The sequence below is a fragment of the Hibiscus syriacus genome, unplaced genomic scaffold, assembly GCF_006381635.1.
Source record: "Hibiscus syriacus cultivar Baekdansim isolate YM2019G1 unplaced genomic scaffold, ASM638163v2 tig00112344_pilon, whole genome shotgun sequence".
Lineage (NCBI taxonomy): Eukaryota > Viridiplantae > Streptophyta > Magnoliopsida > Malvales > Malvaceae > Hibiscus > Hibiscus syriacus.
Genome location: NW_024063307.1, coordinates 1,483,885 through 1,504,706, shown reverse-complemented (window position 1 = coordinate 1,504,706; position 20,822 = coordinate 1,483,885). Strand labels below are relative to the sequence as shown.

Below are 20,822 nucleotides of genomic sequence, written 5' to 3'. Positions count from 1 at the left end.
TTGATTATTTTTTAATATAGTTGGCATGTACTAATTGATTGAGTTGAATATGCTCTGATTGGGTTGTAAAATAATTTGATTGTATTTATTATTGTAAAGTATTCATTTTCTCAATTGATGAAATTAAGTTTTTAGTGAATTTGTAAAGAACAGAGTTTTGAAAAGTCAATGTAACACCTCGGGCTCGGATCCGAGTTAGATACGGGTTGGGGGTGTTACAAGCACTACATCAACAATTTTACTTATTTTTTAACTATGAGTGATCATAAGAAAACGAAAACGTATGTTAAATATGATATAAAAAATATTTGAATAATTAAAATAGAACTAAAGTGATAATTTGGTGACTGAATATGTAATTTACCCATGTTTTTAATATATGATACATTTATTTTTCTTTTCCATAAATCAATTTTAAAAACCTCCACAAAACACATTGTGTTTTACTTTCCGGACGGAGCCCAAATATCCATACAGAAAGAATTGCTATAAACCCCTTTTCTCCGCAATCCCAAAGGCCGAAGGCCAAAGCCCAAAGTTCAAAGGCCAAATAATGTATATATAGAAAAAAGCCTAAAGAAAGTTGAAGACGTGAAAATGGTAGCACCCAGTAATCGTGTTGTTTAACTCTTCGCATCATTCTGTGTTTAAATAAAGGCTTAATTATAAAATAACTATCCAAACTATATTACTTTAAGTTTTCGGACCGTGATTACTGATAAATTTATCCGTTCAGTAATACATGTCACATAATAATAATTTTGAAAAAAATTCTTTTTAAATATCATTTAAAAAAATCTATAATTTCTTTTAAATTATAAAAAAACACCAAATTCCTAAAAATCCTAAATCTCTAATACTAGCTCACCGATATCGTCCTTGTCGGCCACAACCGCCGCTGCCAACATAGTCATTGCCATCTTCCTAGTCATACGCTGTCATATTTGTTGTCAATTGACTATCGGGACAGCTTGGGGTCGCGATTTGCTGCGTTGGGTTTGTCGAGTATAAACATCGATTGACCGTCAATTGGTTGCGATCTTATAGGATTATTGATCTTCGAGTGGAGGTGAGATCGATTGAAGTTTTGTCGACGACAAAGGAATGTGACTGATGTGGGTTTAAGAGTTAAATTGAGAGTTTTTAAAATTTTGATGTTTTTTAAAGTATTTCAAAATTTATGTTTTTAAAAACATAATTTTAAATAAAAATTTTAAAATTATCATAATGTAACTCGTTAAGCACCTAAAGTGGTAATGTTAAAAATGTGGATGATTTAAAAAAAAGTTTAGAGTCATATTTGAGAAAAATAGTATAGTTTGTACACTTACTTTATAATTAAGCCTTAAATAAATGAATTAAAGAATATAGTCGCTAAGAAGGGGATTCCTTTGGTAGCGCTTTGCTTTCGATCTTAGATTTTGCGAAGACAAAACAAATCCTAAATCTTCAATTTCCGGTAAGCTCGTCTTTCTTTATAATCTCCTGCTTGTTCTTGTTGTTCTATTCGTATAGAGAGTGAAAGGGGTTCCTTTTTGTTCAGATTTTCAGTTCAGAATTGTGGTTCGTATCAAATTTGTTTAGCATAATCTTGCTGCTTAATGTTTATACCAAGAAAAAAAATTTAATTGGCCTGAAAAGTGGAAAAATTACAATTACGCCGATAGAAATTCTGTAAAATTTCACGGCAATTTAAAGAACTTCGATTCATCATGCATGGATGTCTAAATTGTGTAGTTGATCGCCGCTACATTTGTCATTTTTCATTTCTGAGTTTCATAATTACAAGTTATAATTTATGGACTGCGTGTAATTTACACTGGTGGTTGAATTTCGGAGCCCTGCAAACAAGAACATGAAACGAGCTTATATGGTGTTCTCTGACTCCATTGCTTCCTCGTAGAATCATAAAATAGTAATGTTAATGAATTTTTTGTTTGTTTTGGCAACCCTGATATAAGAAATTCATGGGGCCTGGGATCTTCTATTTTGAATGGTTTAGTTCACGATAAGATACGAAGATGAATAGTACTTTAATGTGGTGAATTTTCCACTAAGTAGAGGCCATAACCCTTTGTCTGGTTGGGAAATTTCTTCTTTTTCCCGAAACATGTTTTTCTCATTTCTCTGAGGAAATGCAGATATAAAGTTCACGCTAGGAGGCAGAGGTTATTGATAAACCTGAAATTATTTGAATTTGTGTGAAGGAAAGATGCAAAATCAGGAGGGAGTGATAGCTGATGGGGAAATGGAGTCTTCTGTGTCCATTCCCATTTCTGAAACGGAGTATTCTGTGTCCATTCCCATTTCTGATGGCGATGACTGGGCAAATTTCGCAGATGATGATATCATGCAGCAACAATCTACCATTCATGACGAGGAAGCCAAGAAAGTTCCATTTGTTGGTGACAAGGTGAGGAAAACACATGATTCTTTGAGATTTCTAAACATGGTATATTTTGGGTCTCTTTTCTTGCCTTTTTTTTTTAAACATTCAGTTTGCCACTGCACTATATGATAGACAGTCTGTACATTTCTGTTCTTGAATTTACTAGTTCATATATGTAGTATCTTTTGAGTTGCTATTTGACTGATGTTGCATCCTAATTTCTTTATGCTTTCACATTATTTCCATGGCCATTCCTTGATTGTTGTTTCCTTGTCAAGTGCTGATTGTCTGGCCATGCCAATGAAAGATGGTCAGTATTTTCTACTGATATTCATCTCGAGGCATTTTATATGGGTTACTTACATTACATCACCATTTTTGGCAGCTTAAATAACTAGGACGCAAGTCTTGGTATTATGCTGTTGCTTAGCTGTCACCTATTTACATGCCAAAATAACTTTTTCTTTTCATTTACTTAGCATGATTTTCAAAAATCACTGGGTCCTTTTTGTCTGCTTGATTCGTATTTTGGCTTTGCATGAATATTATGGTGCAAGGACAACTTCCATTCTTTTTGCTGAACTTACTAGTTACATGTGATGCCATGAAAATTTGTTATATGAAACTGCAGGAACCGCTCTCTATGTTGGCAGCTGAATATGAATCAGGAAGCCCTATATTGGTTGAAAAAATAAAGGTATCTTGCCTTTATGGTTGTGTGTACATTTTACTCCTTGATGTCACAATTGTTTGCTTGCTTAGTTATTTATCTTTTCTAAACAAGAGGCATTGATGTTTATCCTTAATGCAGGTACTTGAGCAACAATATGCTGCCATTAGAAGAACACGAGGAGATGGAAACTGCTTTTTCCGGAGTTTTATGTTTTCATACCTTGTATGTCATAGACTCATAGTACCTCTTATAGATGTCTTTTATTTATAATTTTCTAATCTGTCACCAAGCTTCATGTTGAAGGCACATCATTTTCTCTAGGAATTGTAAGTTTGTAATTTTTTTTTAATACTTAAAGGAGCATATTTTGGAATCACAAGACCGTGCTGAGGTTGATCGTATCAAATGCAATGTCAAAGAATCTAGAAAGACACTTCAGAGCTTAGGTTATGCAGAGTTAACATTTGAGGACTTTTTTGCGGTAAACTATTATTTTTTTATATCTTTTTACTTTTCTTAGATTAAATAGTTTATTTTATTCCATTTCTATATGTTTGGAAATTAGATGTCTTGTTTTTGTGCATTTTACTCCGTTGTAACAATGTTTTGGTATATACCTACAGTAGACATCTTTAAAATACCTCCTCATGCAAAATTTTTCTGGAAAATCACTTTTACAATCAACTTTTAATTCTGCACCTCCCTAAATTGTTCTTATTACCTTTCCACCCCTTAGAAGCCTCCTCTTGAAAGGGGTAGGCAGGTGTGAAAAAGGGGAAATATAAGTTCTTCAAGAAATTCCTTATAAAACCGAGCTTTTGAAGAGTTTTCAGACTTTACTTTAATATGCATGTTTATGTTGGATGCTGGCACTGGTTTGTTCCACATAATTTTGTTGCTTTTGTTCTTCAGTCCTAAAAAATGTTCAGGAAATATTTAGCCATAACAATGTTTCAATCCCTTATACTATTTACAAACATGGGTGTCTTCTTTGTTCCAAAATATAAGACATGATGGGGGTTATTTTACAATTTGTTATCAGATGTTTTAATGTTTGCTCATGCGTTTTCATATTTTCTTCAGGACAAAGCCCTTAGCATTTATCCTGGTTAAAATAACTCTAAGTTTAATGCCCGTAGAGATTAAGGAAGCTATAAATATTTTAATTTCTAGGTTTCATCTTAAGCTGAAGACTTAGTTTTCCTGTGTTCTTTTTTGGTACAAAGTTTTCTATTTCTTTTTATGAGTCCTTTTTGAGAGAAATGTCTTGATATATTGTTTACTTCTAAAATTACTTATTTTGGATATTGTTGTTATTAGGCTGAAAGTTTTCGTCATGAAGCACCTGATTGTGTTTTGGCATCTCTAACACCATTTTTTTATATGTGCTTCTATGTATAAAATTCTCAGTTATTCCTTGAGCAACTGGACTGCGTTCTTCAAGGAAATGAAGATTCCATTAGGTGTGTACATCTTTTTATTTTGCCTTGATATTTTCCTCGGTTTAAATTGATTTTTTTTCCTTTTTAGTGCCACATGTACTGACCACCATAACCAACTGATAATCATAGGTCTTGAAACCAAATATTTTAGTTGCCTATATCTATTGAAATTAAATGAGTCTGAGCTTCTTAACAAGGTTTTCCCCCTTTGTCAGTCAGGATGAATTAATACTAAGGAGTCGAGATCAGTCAATTTCCGACTATGGTGAGTGGGGTAAAAAATTGAGGGAGTAACGTGTCTTTCTCTTTTGTATATCTCATGACAAGTTTTGTTGTTTAGTTGTAATGTTTTTCAGATTTGTTACCTCTGGTGAAATACAAAAGCGTTCAGAGTTCTTCGAACCCTTTATTTTGGGATTAACAAATGCAACGGTAGAACAGGTTTGTTTAATATAATAAAACTTTTTGCATGCTTACAAAATAACCCTTCATGCATTATTACATACAGCAACTGTTTCCTTATGTCTTCTCGACTGTTCTCCAAGTCATGTATTGTGCTAGTATTTATGCTATTGAACGGTTTACATCAGTCATTTTTTTTAATCATACCTAAATTCTTTTGCATCACATTTAATTCTGATGCATTCTGGTAAGTTGGCGACTTCAACTTTCCCTCTCATGATATAATCTGTTTTGTAGTTTTGCAAATCTTCCGTAGAGCCAATGGGTGAAGAGAGTGATCATGTGCACATTACCTCCCTTTCAGATTCTTTGGGTGTGCCAATTCGTGTTGTGTACCTTGATCGTAGCTCTTGTGATGTCGGTGGTGTCAGTGTAAACCATCATGATTTTCTTCCTACTTCGGGTGATAAGTCAAATGCTACAAGTGGTAGCTCCACTCCTGTCAAGCCTTCTATCACCTTGCTATATCGCCCTGGTCATTATGACATTCTCTATCCAAAATGATGCATTTGCGTTTTCTGGTAAGTGATTCCTCACATCCCTTTGAGATCAATAGAGTGCTTTGCTGGACCTCCACAAGTTTAGGATCACTAGGAACCTAGGTCTACATACAAACCCTAACCTTTTGAGCGACAAGGGCAGTTGGCTTGAAAACATAGTAATTCATACCGGTAGTTTGGGGCGGCACTGCCCTTAACTACATTTTTAGGAGCCACTAACACCCTCAATGGCAGATTGATGCTGACAATGGCCAGTTTTCTTCCACCACCCTGACATGAGCATTTATTAACATTCGGTTGTGTCTAAAGAGGTTTCGTGTATTTGTTTGTCTTGCAGGTTGTTGACAATGTCCTAATCAATGGTACTTGGGGGAGAATTTACCTTGCAGGCTGACATGTGACTGTAATGCAAAAAGCATACACTCATTGATCGGCTGTTATGACTGAACTGTTTGTGCTTCTTAACTCTGTGAGATATGAACAAAAGGTTGCCTCGAGACTTGGAACTTTGTATCTTGCTATTGAGAACAGCTAGTAGCCTCACCCAGAAACTCATGTGAAATTGCATCGGCCCACATATAAAATTTTCATTCTGCAAATACATAAAATTGATGTTTTCCCCTTTAAGTTCATTGTCACCGAGCTTGGGTTGAACTAGGAGTGTAAACGAGCCGACTCGAGCTTGAGTATTACTGAGCTCGACTCGACTCAAAAACTCTGAAATAGAGTTCGACTCGACTCGAAAACTCGCGAGCATAAAATTTTCAAGCTCAACTCGAACTCAAAATCCTGAACTAAAGCTCGTGAGCAGTTCGAAAAGGCTCGAAATAAAAAAAAAATCTTAAACTTAACTCGATTGAAGTCTCAAACTCGAACATGAACCTTAAATACATAAAATTTTACTGTATTTTTTAAAAAAATAATACATAAATATTATTATTATTATTAATTTATTTTTTAAAATAAAATCTTAATATATTATATTTTCGAGTTGCTCAAGAGCTTTTCGAGTCAAATATCGAGTAGTTTGTTTTAGCTCGTTAAGAATTCGAGTCAAGTTCGAGTCGAGTTCATTCGATCTGAGTATTTATCGAGCCTTGATCGAGTCAATCTTTTATAGCTCGCGATCTGTCTCGTCGCATTTATAGTCCTAGGTTGAACCGTGAGTTTTGGTTTTAGGATCAATAAATCCAAATGCATTTTAACAAAGCGCAAACCTATTGAATAGTACTTAAAATATTTTTTGTGAGTTTTTATATGTTATTTTAATGAAAATGATTTTATAATGTTAATAGTTTTAATTAGTATATAATTATAAAACTAGTTAAGTAATAATTAATATCTAACATGTAAATATTTTAAACAGCCTTATAAAGCGATAAAAAAAAGTAACACTAGTACTAGAACTTTATAAATAAAATAGTTATAATTATTTTATATTTATATTAATAAATTGTTATTAGAAAGATACGTGAAGCCTAAGGTTTATTATTAAAGAGATTAAACCTATTAAGCGATATCAATAATAAAAGAAAGTGTTATTCTTTTTAAAGGTATTAAATTCAAGTATTCGTGTCTTCAGAATGCGTATATTGTCAATAACTAAAAAACTACTAACAATAAAAATATTATTAAAGAAATTGAAATTAAGTCATGAAAGAAATTGGAGACACTTTAGAGAAAAAACAATTTTTTTTTATTTTTAATTTATCTAATTATATTCAGTGATTTTATAGATTCAATTTTTATTAATTAATAGTATCTTAATTAATTTCACGTTAATTTTTATTATTATCTAATAATAATTAATAAATTATTTTTCTAATATAAATTTAAGAATATAATAAATAAACATACTTTTGATTCAAATTCTTTCAAAACTCGTGTTTTTATATTTGGTTGTATTTATTTTACTTTTAATTTAGATAAAACTTATGTATGCCTTACGAATATTGTTATTCAAATTTAGATTACTTAGTGGATAAAGGAGTGATATTTATTTCTAGAGATTTTGGATTCGATATATATATATATATATATATATATATATATATATATATATATTAAAAACAAGTATTATTAAATTTAACCTCATTAAAAACAAGTATTATTAGATATAACCTCTAGTTATTTATTTTTTATTCAATTTTTGAAATTCAAATTTCTTAACCTATTTATTTTTAATTGGTAAATAACAAATAGACAAAATTATAAGAAATAAATAATTTCAGTTAAATAAATTACTTGTTTTTTTTTTAAAAAAAAAAAACTGTTTTCCTAATTTTGTACTCATTCAATTTGGTTTCTTATAAAAATTGTTTATATTTTTTTATTATTTTATCAATAATTATTAGTATTTCTGCCTACAATCTTTTTTGATCTATCCAATATTAAGTATCTATTAGTAGGGATGGGTATGGGACCAAACCCGATGGATTCTGATCCGACCTAATCGGGTCGTTTTTTTAAATATGATGTTCGGGTCGGGTCGGATTCAGGTTTATAGTGAAAAATACTCGACCCGACCCGAAAAAATTATAATTTTACCTTATATTTTTAGGAATAATTACAATAATACCCCCTTTATATATTATTTTTTTCAATTGAGTCATTGTTTTTATTGAATAAAAATAACATTTTTTATTATTTCGAGTCGATCGGGTTTTTAAGTTATATATCAAGTTGGATCGGGTTGAATCTCGGGTGGAGGATTCATTGATATCGGGTCGGGTCGGGTCTAGTGAACCAAAAACTCGACTCATGCCCATCCCTATATATTCGGCACGAATTCCATACAAAAGTTATAGCACTTATTTGGTAATTAAATCTTTCTAAATATCATGGAAAACAGGTGAAAGAGACCCTGATCTTGAATGTTCAGGATCTTGCATTGGCACTTTTTATTCAAACCCCTCGAAATCTCAGCTTTCCCGCTGCTCTAAACCTCTTAATCCTTTGTCAAGTATAATTGTTTTACAAACCCTAGACTCGATTCTAAAGAATGGAGACTTAAAGACGGCAAATTTCCAGTTTCAATCTGCTCCAGCATTCCGGCACTCATTTAACTTGTAGGTTTCTTCACTCTCTTTTACTTCGATTTTTTTTTTGTTCTTTCTGTACATGCAAATCAAATTTCCAGCTAGAATGAGTCTAACTATGACATACTTGAGAAATCAACCTGTCTTCACTGTAATCAATGGATGCATACAATTTCAGTAAGACAATGCCGGTCCTTTATGTTTCCAAAGATTTACAACGTGCCTTGAAGTCGATTCCGCAAATCCATTTGTCATATCCCTGCTATTTTTTTCTATGAAAAATTAGTGAGGAATTGTTGTCCGTAAACGTGATTTTAGTAGAAAAATTATTTCTATTTTCACTTGCTCTGACATTGTGATTTATTCCTAATTTCTGCATGCAGGTTTCGTGGCCTGGTTTAAATTTTTGAATGGCAATACAGCGAAGAGATGGTCCAAGGTTTCAAAATCTGCAGCGAAGAGTTAGTCCAAGGTTTCAAAATCTACAGAGAAGAGTTAGTCCAAGGTTTCACAATCTACAGCGAAGAGTTAGTCCAAGGTTTCAAAATATACGGAAGGGTGGCAACTCAAACATTGGAAAGACACGGAATGCATCTGAATCTAGAAAAATATCAAATACTCAAAATCTACCAAGAGGAGGTAACTCAAACATTGAAAAGATTTGGAATGCATATGAATCAGGGAAAACATCACATACTAGAGTTAACCTAAGATTTCAAAATCTACCAAATGAGGAGATACGTGATGCAACTGACTCAAGGAAGACATCAAGTACTAGAGTTAGCCCAAGGTTTCAAAGCTTACCAAACAATGGTAGCTCAAACACTGAGAAGATACATAATGTACTTGACTCAGGAAAGATATCAAATACTAGAGTTAGCCCCAGGCTCCAAAGTGTTCCTTTGGAAAAGAGACCCTATTATGGTAGTTGTCAGAATAGGAAAACATTGAATGATTCTCATGGTAACTCAAACATTAAGAAGATACAGAATGTAATTGAGTCATTAAAGATATCGGATACTAGAGTTAGCCCCAGACTCCAAAGTATTCCTTTGGAAAAGAGACCCTATTATGGTAGTTTCCGGGAGAGGAAAACATTGAATGATTCTCATGATAACTCAAACATTGAGAAGATAGAGAATGTACTTGATTCAAGAAAGACATCAAATGCTAGAGTCAGCCCCAGATTCCAAAGTATTCCTTGGGAGAAGAAACCCTATTATGGTAGTTGTCGTAAGAGGAAAACATTGAATGATTCTCATGGTAACTCAAACATTGAGAAGATACAGGATGTGCTTGACTCGGGAAAGACATCAAATGCTAGAGTTAGCCCCAGATTCCAAAGTATTCCTTGGGAGAAGAGACCTTATTATGGTAGTTGTAGGAAGAGGAAAACAATGAATGTTTCTCAAGATACAATCATGGTCAAAAAGCACAAAGTTGGTAACGCAGATTTGGAGTGTGTATCTAATGGTTCTGTAACCACTGAAAGCGGTGAAAAGGATGTTGCCTATCTACAGGAAACTGATATAAAAGGGGGGAACTATGGTGATGATTTAGCATCTACTCATGGTACAAGTGCGGCTATGGCGGTGAAAGATAAACTCAGGCTGTTCAATAAGTATTTTCTCCACTTCTCTAAGGTAAACTGTTTATTTTGTTCTGCAAGGTTTTTATACAGAAGGAAGCATTGGTGCTTATACATTGGTGCTAACATATATTTTGTTGAAAGGAAAATTTAGAAATGAAAATGTTTCATGATTTTTTTAAACGAAATATTTATTGCATTTCTGTTTGAATGTAATGTTCTGTAGAAGAAGATTGAAGATTTTATTAATATGATGATAATAGAGTACTTTGTATAATTTGGAACAAATTTTCTTTTTATTATATTTTTTTGTATTGTGATCTAGGACATATTAAGATGAATTACATCTTGATCTGTCTGTGTTTCAATGTCATGCTCTCATATTTGTGCTATTTATGAAGTAATAACAAGGTAGTGATCATGAAATTGTGAATGGTGAAACAAATTATTTAAGCATCTTAACTGTAAAATTTATTGCATTTCAACTTTTTTTTCTTAACTGTAAAATTTATTGCATTTCAACTTTTTTTTCTTTAATTTCTTGGAGCACTTCTATTAAGATTTGTCGTTAATTCTTTATTCACTAAGACACTTTCTCTGCAACAATTTGATATATTTTGATTAAATATAAAAATGATGCGACTTCGAATGTAGTTATATTTTGGTAGTGACTTCAATACTTCCTAAAATGAAGTGACACATTCATCAATCATCTTAATTAGGTTAGTTGGCGAGGAAGGAAAAAATGACCCTTAAAAGCTGTATTCTTCTATGTGAACGATGAGTAAATGACCTTTGTCATGACTTGCCGAACTAAAATTCTCTAAAAGGCTAAAAGTTATTCCAGGAACCTGTATGAGCTGATATTCAGGAAAAAAAACTTGTCAAAGTAGTAAAACTAGTGAAAATGAATAGAAATTGGTTAAATATGACATTATTGAACCACAAAACACATAGATATTATTAATCTGCGACCGTCTATATCTTTAATATGACATTCATTTTCCTCTGGTTGGATAAAACCTGGTTACATTAACTCCAAGTTACTCAGATTTTTTTTTTTTTTTGCTGATTGCTTTCTCTATTGATGTTACTCCAATAAAAATGGCACCACTCTCTGGTTTGGAAGAATTTTGTATCCTGATTTTTGTTTAGTTCTAGTCCGCCCCCCAAACAATATAATCAACGTGATTCTATAGCAGTATATTCTCTTTTCTTCCTATCTCAATTTACATGAAAAGAAGATGTTTTTTAGTTTTGTTAATTCTGTAAATTTCCAGGAAGAATATGCATGTGAAGGTAATGTCAAGCAATCCAAGTGCCAAGGTCATTTTAATCTATCTAAGTGCAAAGATTGCGTCAAGCAAAGCAAAAGCTGCCCGGATCTGATGGCGATTTCTGAGGCAAGTTTATGGTTAATGCTCGGCTCATGTACTTTCCACATTTATACTGTCTGAAGCTTTTGAACTGGACTTCCATTTTCGACCCTCTGCTTTTAGCCATCTGTCATGCTTGGATTTCTTCTGGTTTGATTCCATTAGTCAATAAAAATGAGATACTTTTGTGATTTTGTTTCTCCTATTGGTCTCCTAGGGGCTAGGAGTGATGTGAATATGTTCAATATGGAGAAAAACTGGTGCTCGAATTAGATTGATATGTAAAGTTTGTTTATTTGGTGCTTGCAGCTAAAATGTGAATTAACTTGTATTTTCTGTATATGTCCTATCACGTCAGCAGTATAAGAAATCTGTATATTGCTTGATGAACTACTTATGACATGTTTATATTTTTTTAAATTCATGACAGATGTTGAAGAAAAATGAAATTCTATCTCACGAAAGATACTTTGGTGATCTACCTGGTTGGTGAATGTAGTTCTCCCCCATATGTATATATATTCATACACTCAGATTGTACTGCATGGAATTATTTTAAAAATCATTTCTTTTGCTTCTTTTATGTAGGTATTGAAATTGGGCATTGCTTTTATTTTCGTGCTGAAATGGTTGCAGTAGGACTTCATAAACTTTTGCTGAAGGGAATTGACTACATTGGAGAACATTATGTGAAATCGGTTGGTTATATTGTTTAGTAGATGCTTTAATTTTGTTTCTTTTTGGTTTTGCATTTTTCTGATTTCAAAATATTATCTATAATATGTCGACAAGGTATAGAGATGAAAAACAAATTGTTCACATGGATGATGAAAAATTTTACTTTTAGGATAAAGATCTAGCTTGGAAGTAGGAGGGCAAGGAGTTAGTGGGCCTATCCACTGATGAACAACGATTAGGCCTTTTTTACTTTATGTTTGTGTGTGAAATTTCAAATATCAGAAGAATTCTATGTTTTTCTATTTTATTTTTCCATTGGATCAGCAGAGCAGGCAGGCAGGCATGAAATGATAGCTTTATTAAGGCGAGTTGTTAATCTTGTTGATAAACTTTAAAAGTCATATTTTATTACTTATTAGTCATAAAAGTTCTCTCACATGATGGAGCAATCTCAGTGTTCAACTTAGATTGACTTGTACAGAATTCTTTACTTTATTTATGCATTTTCCTTTTTACTTTATTTGCTCAAGTTATCCTAAGACTTCAAGTAGGTATGCTTTACTTTAATCTAGCTTGAGTTGGTGACACGAGCTATTACTATTTTGCTATTTTATTATTTCATTCTTATTTGTACTAATTATTAGACATATGGATAGATGGCCAGAATTATAAGTTATCTTTAGAGTTGAAAAACTAGAGGTTCATCTAACCCTTTGTTTTCTAAGAATTCCAACCTTTATCTTACGTGTTTTCAGCCTTTGTTTTATCGTTATGCTACTGTTTTCTCCTTAAGCCACTTGGTTAATTACTTTTGTAAAGTTTCCTTTTTATAATAGACTGGGTGATCCAAGAGTCCGTACAAGTTCCTATATAATTTCCCTATAAAATTCATTCAAGTCATCAGCTTCTCATGTCCTACTTTGTTTTAGTAATCTCTTGGTGCATTTCAGGAGTATAGTGGCTATACCTTCCCTCTTGCTGCTTCAGTTGTGCTGTCTGGCCAATATGAAGATGATTTTGATAATAGCGAAGAAATTGTTTATACTGGTGAAGGTGGAAATGATTTACTTGGTGATAAACATCAAATCAAAGATCAAGTTATGCTTCGTGGTAATTTGGCTCTAAAAGTATGTAACTTGCTTTCTTTATTGCCTTCCGTAGAGTATCATGTTTACACTCTTTCTATGCTTAACTGCTTTAACATTAATGTTCAGGTGTTAATTAGTAATGCCAATAAGTTTCAAATTTATCTACTTAAATAAAATTTTACCTATTAATGGTTATTTTAATCAGTGGGATTACTTTCATGGTAATTATGAGATGACATGTATTGCTCAATGTCCACAAGCAAACTTGCTTAAATATGGTAATGAAAATAATGCTCTCACTTGTGATATTTGAACTTTGACTTTATAAAAATGGCATACTTATAATGATTTTTAGGCGAAAGCTTTTGAAACATGTCCCAACTTTTGCCATTGGAGACCATTCTTTTAATTTTTTCTTGCAATTTAACTATAACTTAATGAAATGTTAGGTTATAGTATACTACCTTATTTTAGCATCAAAGTTATATTTTCTTTCACTTAAAACCAGGCCATTTGGTGAAAAATTTATTAATAAATCATGTAATTGAATTATATTCTCAAAATATATAGTTTATATTTGCTGTGAATATAGTTTATATTAGTGCCATATCCAGCCTATTAAAAAACATTTCAATAGGTGATTTCTTCCACCGGAAATCCTTTCTTTTTCTTCTTATTTTTAACTTTCATTATTTAAGGATAAAACTATTTCTAACGATACTCAAGGGATTTTAATAGCTTAGGATAGATTTAGATTTGGTTGAATTATTCACCAGTTAAACCATTATTAAAGGTTCTATGTAAACCATTCTGTAAGTGTTTGCATAAATTTGACGAACTTTGTCACTATTCACTCCATCCCTCTCTCTCTCTCTCTCTCTCTCTCTCTCTCTCTCTCTCTCTCTCTCTAGAATGACAAGTATATCACATGCCAGTTTTGGCTGATTAATGATTTTTTTTTTATAAAAAAAAGCATGTATTATTATTATTCCTTAGTCAACTAAGAAATAATAGCATATATTTTTAAGAAAATAAAATTAAAAAATGTACAATCTAGAGTCATTAAGACACGTGTCAGCTATCGCCTTTAATTTCCAGTTAGTTTGTGTATAAGCTGTTACTTTTGACCAGGGATTATTTTCCTTTACTTATTATTATTTTTTTTGATAGGAAGTTAAGGTCTCGTTAAAAACCTCCTTCATGATTAATGGAACACCAATTGGTGTTCTATAATCAGCGGAAGAAGGAAAAGAGTGCCTCATAATTCATTAATAAGTAAAAGATTACATAATGTTTAAAACAAAGAAACCCCTTACAAAAACACCCCGAAACACACCAAAGAACACATCTTCCACTCAATTAAACAATATCCCAACCCAACAAACAATAACTACCCAATACCAGCCTTAGCTAAGCTATCAGCTTCTATGTTTGCCGTTCTGTCAACCCATTTCAGAGATTCTGTTAATTGTGTATTTAAGATTCGATTCCAACACGAATAAAATGATCTCGGTAGTACATAAATTGTTGATAATCCTTGAGGTTTTGGGTTTGAGCACCAAGAATGCCGAGGGTGTTAGCGTTCAATGTAAAATGGTTGAGAGTTATCTTTAAACGGATACTACTTGTACTTATCCCAAATTATTCAAAAAAAAAATCTGATTCCAAAAAGAAAATTAAAATTAGGTTAAACTACAAATTTAGTGTCTTAACTATCACTTTTATTTCATTTTCGCCACCCAATTATTTTTTGTTTTAGATTCATACTTAACGTTACGTTTTAGTTTCATTTAGGCATCTATTGTTAAAAAATTAACGGTAATGTTGATGTGATACCGTAAGATAATGTCATATCATCATTGAAAAATTAAAAAATATCACGTTAATAGTTTTGTTACTTTTATAATAGTAAGTGATCAAAATGAAACGAAAACATAATATTAACATATTACGATGCAACACAACTGGAATAAAGTCAAACATCACATGTATGTGCAATTTTCTTCTCTTGTCAGCCTAAATACATTCTGAGCTCGGTTTACTGATGTACATTTTTTTGCCTTGATTTTTGTTATCTACATGATATGATGTTGAATTGAACTTGCAATTTAAATTGTTTCTTTACTCTTTTTCTTTGTAACTTATTTGCAGAATAACAAGGAGCAATCTGTGCCTGTTAGAGTTATTCGTGGTCATAAATGTGATGATAGTTACAGCAAAACAGTGTACATATATGATGGCTTGTACAAGGTTAAAATCTTGAAATAAATTTCTTAATATAATTGATCACCAAAACTAATTTTATGCCTCATAATTTAGAAATTTATTTGATGTGTTTGTATAGGTTTGTTTGTGTTTTATTTCTTGTATGAAGGATTGAAGGGTCACTGTATTTAAAATTTTCTGTGCATGGAGAATAGTTACTCCTATCTTAATTCACTGCCTACAAACAAAAGTAATGTTTTTTAGGTTGGACACATTGCTTGTCAACTACAAACAAAAATTATATTTTTCTCATATTTTGACAGTAGAACAATATAAATATGAAGTGCTGCCTGACTCAGTAATGTGTAACTTTATTTTGTTATGAAACTGGGATGAAATTTTGACGTGAAAATGTTTTCTTACCTTTATTTTCTCCTTATTCATATCTGTTTCTTGACGGACATGCAAGAATACACTTATTGTTGTGAAGTATTTTAGATGTTTTATTAGTTGAGAATCTAAGATATAATAGATCTTAGGTTAGTATTCAGCAATACCAATTTAAACAAGTGATTCTTGTCCTTATAAATAGATTTTTCCACCATTAACTTATAGTAAGATATTCTATTGTTAGTATCGAACTAATTATCTTTCAGTTATGCTCACTTCTACTTTTACTTTTAATAGGTTACTGACTATTGGGATGAGAAAGGTATTTCTGGCTTTAAAGTTTTTAAGTACAGGTTGAAGCGGCTACAAGGGCAAGACAATTTGATGACCCGGAATCAGGCAATTTATTTTTCTTTAATCAAAATTTTGTAAGAGATTTCTAGTTCTTTAGATTACTGAACATGATATTTATGCAGGCTATTTTATCTATTTTTTTATAGGAATGGAAGGCCTTGTTAAAAAACCCCTTCTTGATTAATGGAGCTAAGAAGTAAGCTCATTAATCAGCGGAAGGAGGAAAAGAGTGCCTTAGAAATTTTATTAATAATAAAGAATTTCATAAGATTTAACCACTACATCACATTACATAACATAAAACTTAAGGATTTATTCCCAATAAACCTTCTCGCTAGACCAGAAATTCCACTGATAAAACCTTACATTCACCCTATCCCTTTCTTTGCTAAGTTGTCTGCCTCCCCATTACTCGCCCTAAGAATCCACCTCACTGAATGTACCTTACCAAAGAGAAGAGTCAAAATCTGATAAACAATAGGCGAGTAAAAATCAGGAGCCAAAGTCGGGGATTGAACCCATTCCACTGCCGACTTACAATCACTCTCAACAATCAACCTCCCAACAGATTCCCATCATGATGACAAAAAGATTTCAATGCCTCTTTTTATAGCCTTTAATTCAACTAATGGAGGAGTTCCTTGCCCTACCTTCTCTGAAAAAGTCAAGGGTGCAACAATCCCAATCTCTCAAAATACCTCCAATACCTCCACCCGAGCCATTAAGCCTAGCGGCTCCATCAACATTCATCTTTAGAAAATCAACTGGGGGGGAATCCACCGAAAGACAGGACAATCTTTAGCTTTGGATAGAGAAAACCCATCTGCTAGGGAAAGATTATCAATCAGCAGATCCTCCTGTATATAAACCATAGGAAACTTTGCTAAAAACCATTTTGAAAGCCTGAATCTAACAGTAAAGAACAAAGACAGACTGTCAAGAGTAGATCCTTCAAACACCATTGCATTCCTAGCTTTCCAAATTGACCTGAAGATAACTCCCGGAATAAACTTTCAAATCGTTGATTTCCCCCTCAACTCACCCCAGGAACCAAGCAGAGCAGGAGGGTCTTGAGGAAGAACTAAGGAATTATTCCAAAAACTAGCTATTTTATTCCACAATTCCCAAACAACATAGCAAGAGATAAATAAGTGCTTAACAGTTTCCTCCTGATTCTTGCAAAAAGGACACTTAATATCTTCCCCTAATGATATACCTCTCTTAACCAACTCTGCCTTAACTGTCAGTTTCTGATGAGCTAACTGCCAAAGGAAAGCTTCCACTCTAGGTGGAGCAAAACCCATCCAGACTCCTTTAAGCCACAAATCACAACTCCCAACCACATTACCAAAAGAATTTCTGCAGGATTTAACCGAAAACATTCCATCTCCACTAGCAGACCAAAATAGGAAGTCTTCCACCAAGTTTGACAATTTGATATCCTTAAGTTTTGTCATCAAAGCCAATCACTGATCCAATTCCCAGTCACTCGGGTTCCTTCTAGTTTGTACATTCCACTCCCAACCACTCGATCCATAGCTGCCAAACTCTACAACCATCCCCCCTTTATTAATGGAAAGCACATATATTCTAGGAAAAATGATTTTTAAAGGAACCTCATCTGCCCATATATCATTCCAAAAGGAAATTGATTTCCCATTTCCTACTTGCAACTTCGCATTCGATCTAAGATATTCCCCTACCGAATCATTTTTTGTGAAATTGTTTGCAATGCCTCTCAAGATCTAAGAAGATTGAGAGGAAGAAACCTTTCCAATAGACATAGTATTACAACTAACCTTTTGCTTGCTACACAACACATATTTCCAAAGAAAATTTTTATCATTGGCAAATTTCCACACCCACTTACCTAATAAAGCCCGATTAGTGAGATTCAAATCTAGGACACCAAGTCCACCACAATTCAAAGGCCTGCAGACCATATTCCAATTCACCCAATGAATCCTCCGCTTATCCTCTTTATCACCCCAAAGAAAGTTAGCCAATAAAGAATTTAGCTTCTTGCCAATTTTGCAAGGCATTTTAAAAAGAGGTAAAAAGAAAATGGGTAGAGATGTTAGCACCGATTTCAAAACTACTGTCCTACCAGCCAATGACAAACAAGAAGCTTTCCACCCAACAATTTTGGCACTAAAATTCTTGAAGAGAGGATCCCATAGAGCCTCTGAGTTTTTCTTAGCTCCCAGTGGAAGACCCAAGTATTCTGTCGGTAAAGAATCAACTGAACAACCCACTTGTTCTGCCCAATCTGATAAAATTTCATCTTCCAAATTGATTCCAAACAGCTTACTCTTCACTAAATTAAGATGCAAACCTGCCATAATGCTAAAAATCCTCAACACCCTTTTAACATTCTTGATCTGATAAATAGAGGCTTGGCAAAAGATGATTAGGTCATCAGCGAACTGTAGATGAGACAACCTAGTAGAATTTTCAGAATTCCCAATAACAAAACCATGAAATAAACCCCTTTCAACTGCTTTAGACAACATCAAGTGTAGCATCTCGCCTACAATGTTAAACAGTAAAGGAGATAGACTGCAGCCTTGTCTTAGACCTTTGTGCATAGGAAACTCCTCAGAAAGAGACCCATTGACAAGTATCGAAATTGAGATTGTAGACAGACATTGAGTAATCCACGAGGACCATCTATATCCAAAACCCATCTCTGACATTGCTCTAAATAAAATAGGCCATTCCACAGAGTCGTATGCTCTACAAAAGTTAACTTTTAGAACAACCCCTTGCAATCCCTGTTTTCTCCAATAATCAATTCCTTCGTTCGCAATGAAGGAGCAATCCAATAATTCTCCCCGAAATAAAAGCAAATTGGGATTGACTGATGATATCCCCAACACAACAACTCAACCTCTTAGATAACACTTTTGATAGAATCTTGTATAGGCTACCTACAAGGCTGATTGGTCTGAAATCCTCCACACTTTCCGGATTAATCTTCTTCGGTATAAGCGTAATAAACGCATGATTAACCCCATGTTCCTATTTTCTACCAAAGTAAAAATCCTGGAAAAACTTCATTACATGCTCCTTTAAACTAGGCCAATATTTCTTGAAAAAACCCATGGTGAAGCCATCTGGGCTTGGTGCTTTAGAACTATCCGATGAAGCTATCACTTGCCATATTTCTTGTTCTGAAAACTGCTCCTCAAGATTTGAGGATTGAACCCCTGATAACTTAGCAAAATTCATAGATAAGTCCTCGACTTCCAATGTTGTCTTAGAACTATAGGATTCCTTAAAATAATCCGCAATATGCATATTAATTAATTGCGGATCTGAGACTTCTGAACCGTTAATCTTCAAGCTAGAAATCTCGTTTCTTCTACTTCTGTTTAGTGCAGAAAGATGAAAAAATCGTGTATTTCTGTCCCCATCTTTCATCCATCTCACCCTTGATTTCTAAAACCATATGCTTTCTTCAATCCTATAAAGCTTCCAAAGATTCGATCTGAACTGCAGCAGCTGCTCCCAGTCCTGTTGAGAAAGATCATCAGCTTGAGCCTTGAATTCAAGATCATTAATCTTCAATTCCAGATCTGCAATAGACCCAGAAATCCCATTGAATTTTCTGTCCGACCAGCTTCTGATCGATTTTTTTGTTCCTTGCAGAAAATTGAATATACCCTTCTCTTTCTACTCCCCTTCAAATTATCCAAGGACGATTTAACTAATTCCTCAAAACCTTCTTTCTCTAAAAGATTATTGAAAAATCTGAATGGTTTGGTCCCCCAGTCTACAGTTTTTTCCTCCAATGAAACGGGATTGTGGTCAGATAGAGACCTGGGTAATAGGCTTTGCACAACATTAGGAAAACTAATCAGAAAATTCCCAGAAATTAAAAACCTATCCAATCTGACCCAAGTAGAGGCTTCTCTATTATTACATCAGGTAAACCTTCCCCCGACCATAGGTAGATCGATTAAGTTTGTTTGACTCAGGAAATTTCTAAGTATATCTATAGAGAACCAATTCTAAGACTTTCCCAACTTCTCTGCCGAATCAAGGTACACATTAAAATCACCCCCAATACAAACTGATACAGTTTGAGCAGCTACAAAATTCAGCAGCTCCCTGAAGAAATCCTCCTTTTCAGAGTCAATACAAGGACCATAAACATTAATAATCACACATTCATCATTTGAATTCTTAAATTTTCCAAATATGGCTATAAATCTGCCACTTAAATGTCTGTTTGTAACTTCAAAATCCTTCTCATTCCACAACACCATTAATCCACCTGCAGACCCCACTACTGGAACGAAAATCCAACCATTAAGAAGACTACCACCTATCTTTCTCCTAAGAGCCTGAGAACAATTTTCTAGCTTTGTTTCTTGAATTAGTAGAATGCCTGGTTTATACTGCTTGACTATATTAGCTATGGCTCTTGATTTTTTCCTTTTTATGAATACCCTTAATGTTCCATGAATAATCTTAATTTGTACCATGAAGACAAGTATGAAACCAAAACCTTAAGGGGGTGTTTGGTTCAAAGATTATGGGATTCCCATGGGATGGGAATCCCACATTCCCATGTTTGGTTGGCCGGGAATCTCATTCTCGGTAATGTTTTATTACTAATAGTAGATTTTTGTGG

The 20,822-nt window shown here is 33.4% G+C and overlaps 2 protein-coding genes across 5 annotated transcripts; both read left to right on the top strand.

The window, feature by feature from the left end:
* The first annotated feature begins 1,330 nt into the window (after window positions 1-1,330).
* On the top strand, window positions 1,331-6,041 carry LOC120178085 (OVARIAN TUMOR DOMAIN-containing deubiquitinating enzyme 1-like). 4 transcript variants are annotated; one of them, XM_039184035.1, is made up of 10 exons: window positions 1,331-1,459; window positions 2,208-2,413; window positions 3,021-3,086; window positions 3,201-3,284; window positions 3,421-3,543; window positions 4,473-4,525; window positions 4,720-4,769; window positions 4,845-4,945; window positions 5,204-5,487; window positions 5,804-6,041. In XM_039184035.1, exons 2-9 carry the CDS (start codon window positions 2,213-2,215, stop codon window positions 5,468-5,470), a joined length of 945 nt encoding a protein of 314 aa, XP_039039966.1. In that variant the 5' UTR covers window positions 1,331-1,459; window positions 2,208-2,212; the 3' UTR covers window positions 5,471-5,487; window positions 5,804-6,041. The 4 variants fall into 4 exon arrangements, with proteins under 4 accessions (XP_039039966.1, XP_039039964.1, XP_039039967.1 ...); XM_039184033.1 differs by having other exon boundaries at window positions 1,358-1,459; window positions 2,142-2,413; XM_039184036.1 differs by having other exon boundaries at window positions 1,368-1,459; window positions 2,213-2,413.
* Window positions 6,042-8,914: 2,873 nt separating this feature from the next.
* Window positions 8,915-16,261, top strand: LOC120178237. The gene is made up of 7 exons (XM_039184157.1): window positions 8,915-10,147; window positions 11,373-11,495; window positions 11,899-11,953; window positions 12,057-12,166; window positions 13,097-13,273; window positions 15,386-15,484; window positions 16,127-16,261. Exons 1-7 carry the CDS (start codon window positions 8,915-8,917, stop codon window positions 16,259-16,261), a joined length of 1,932 nt encoding a protein of 643 aa, XP_039040088.1.
* Window positions 16,262-20,822: the final 4,561 nt, after the last annotated feature.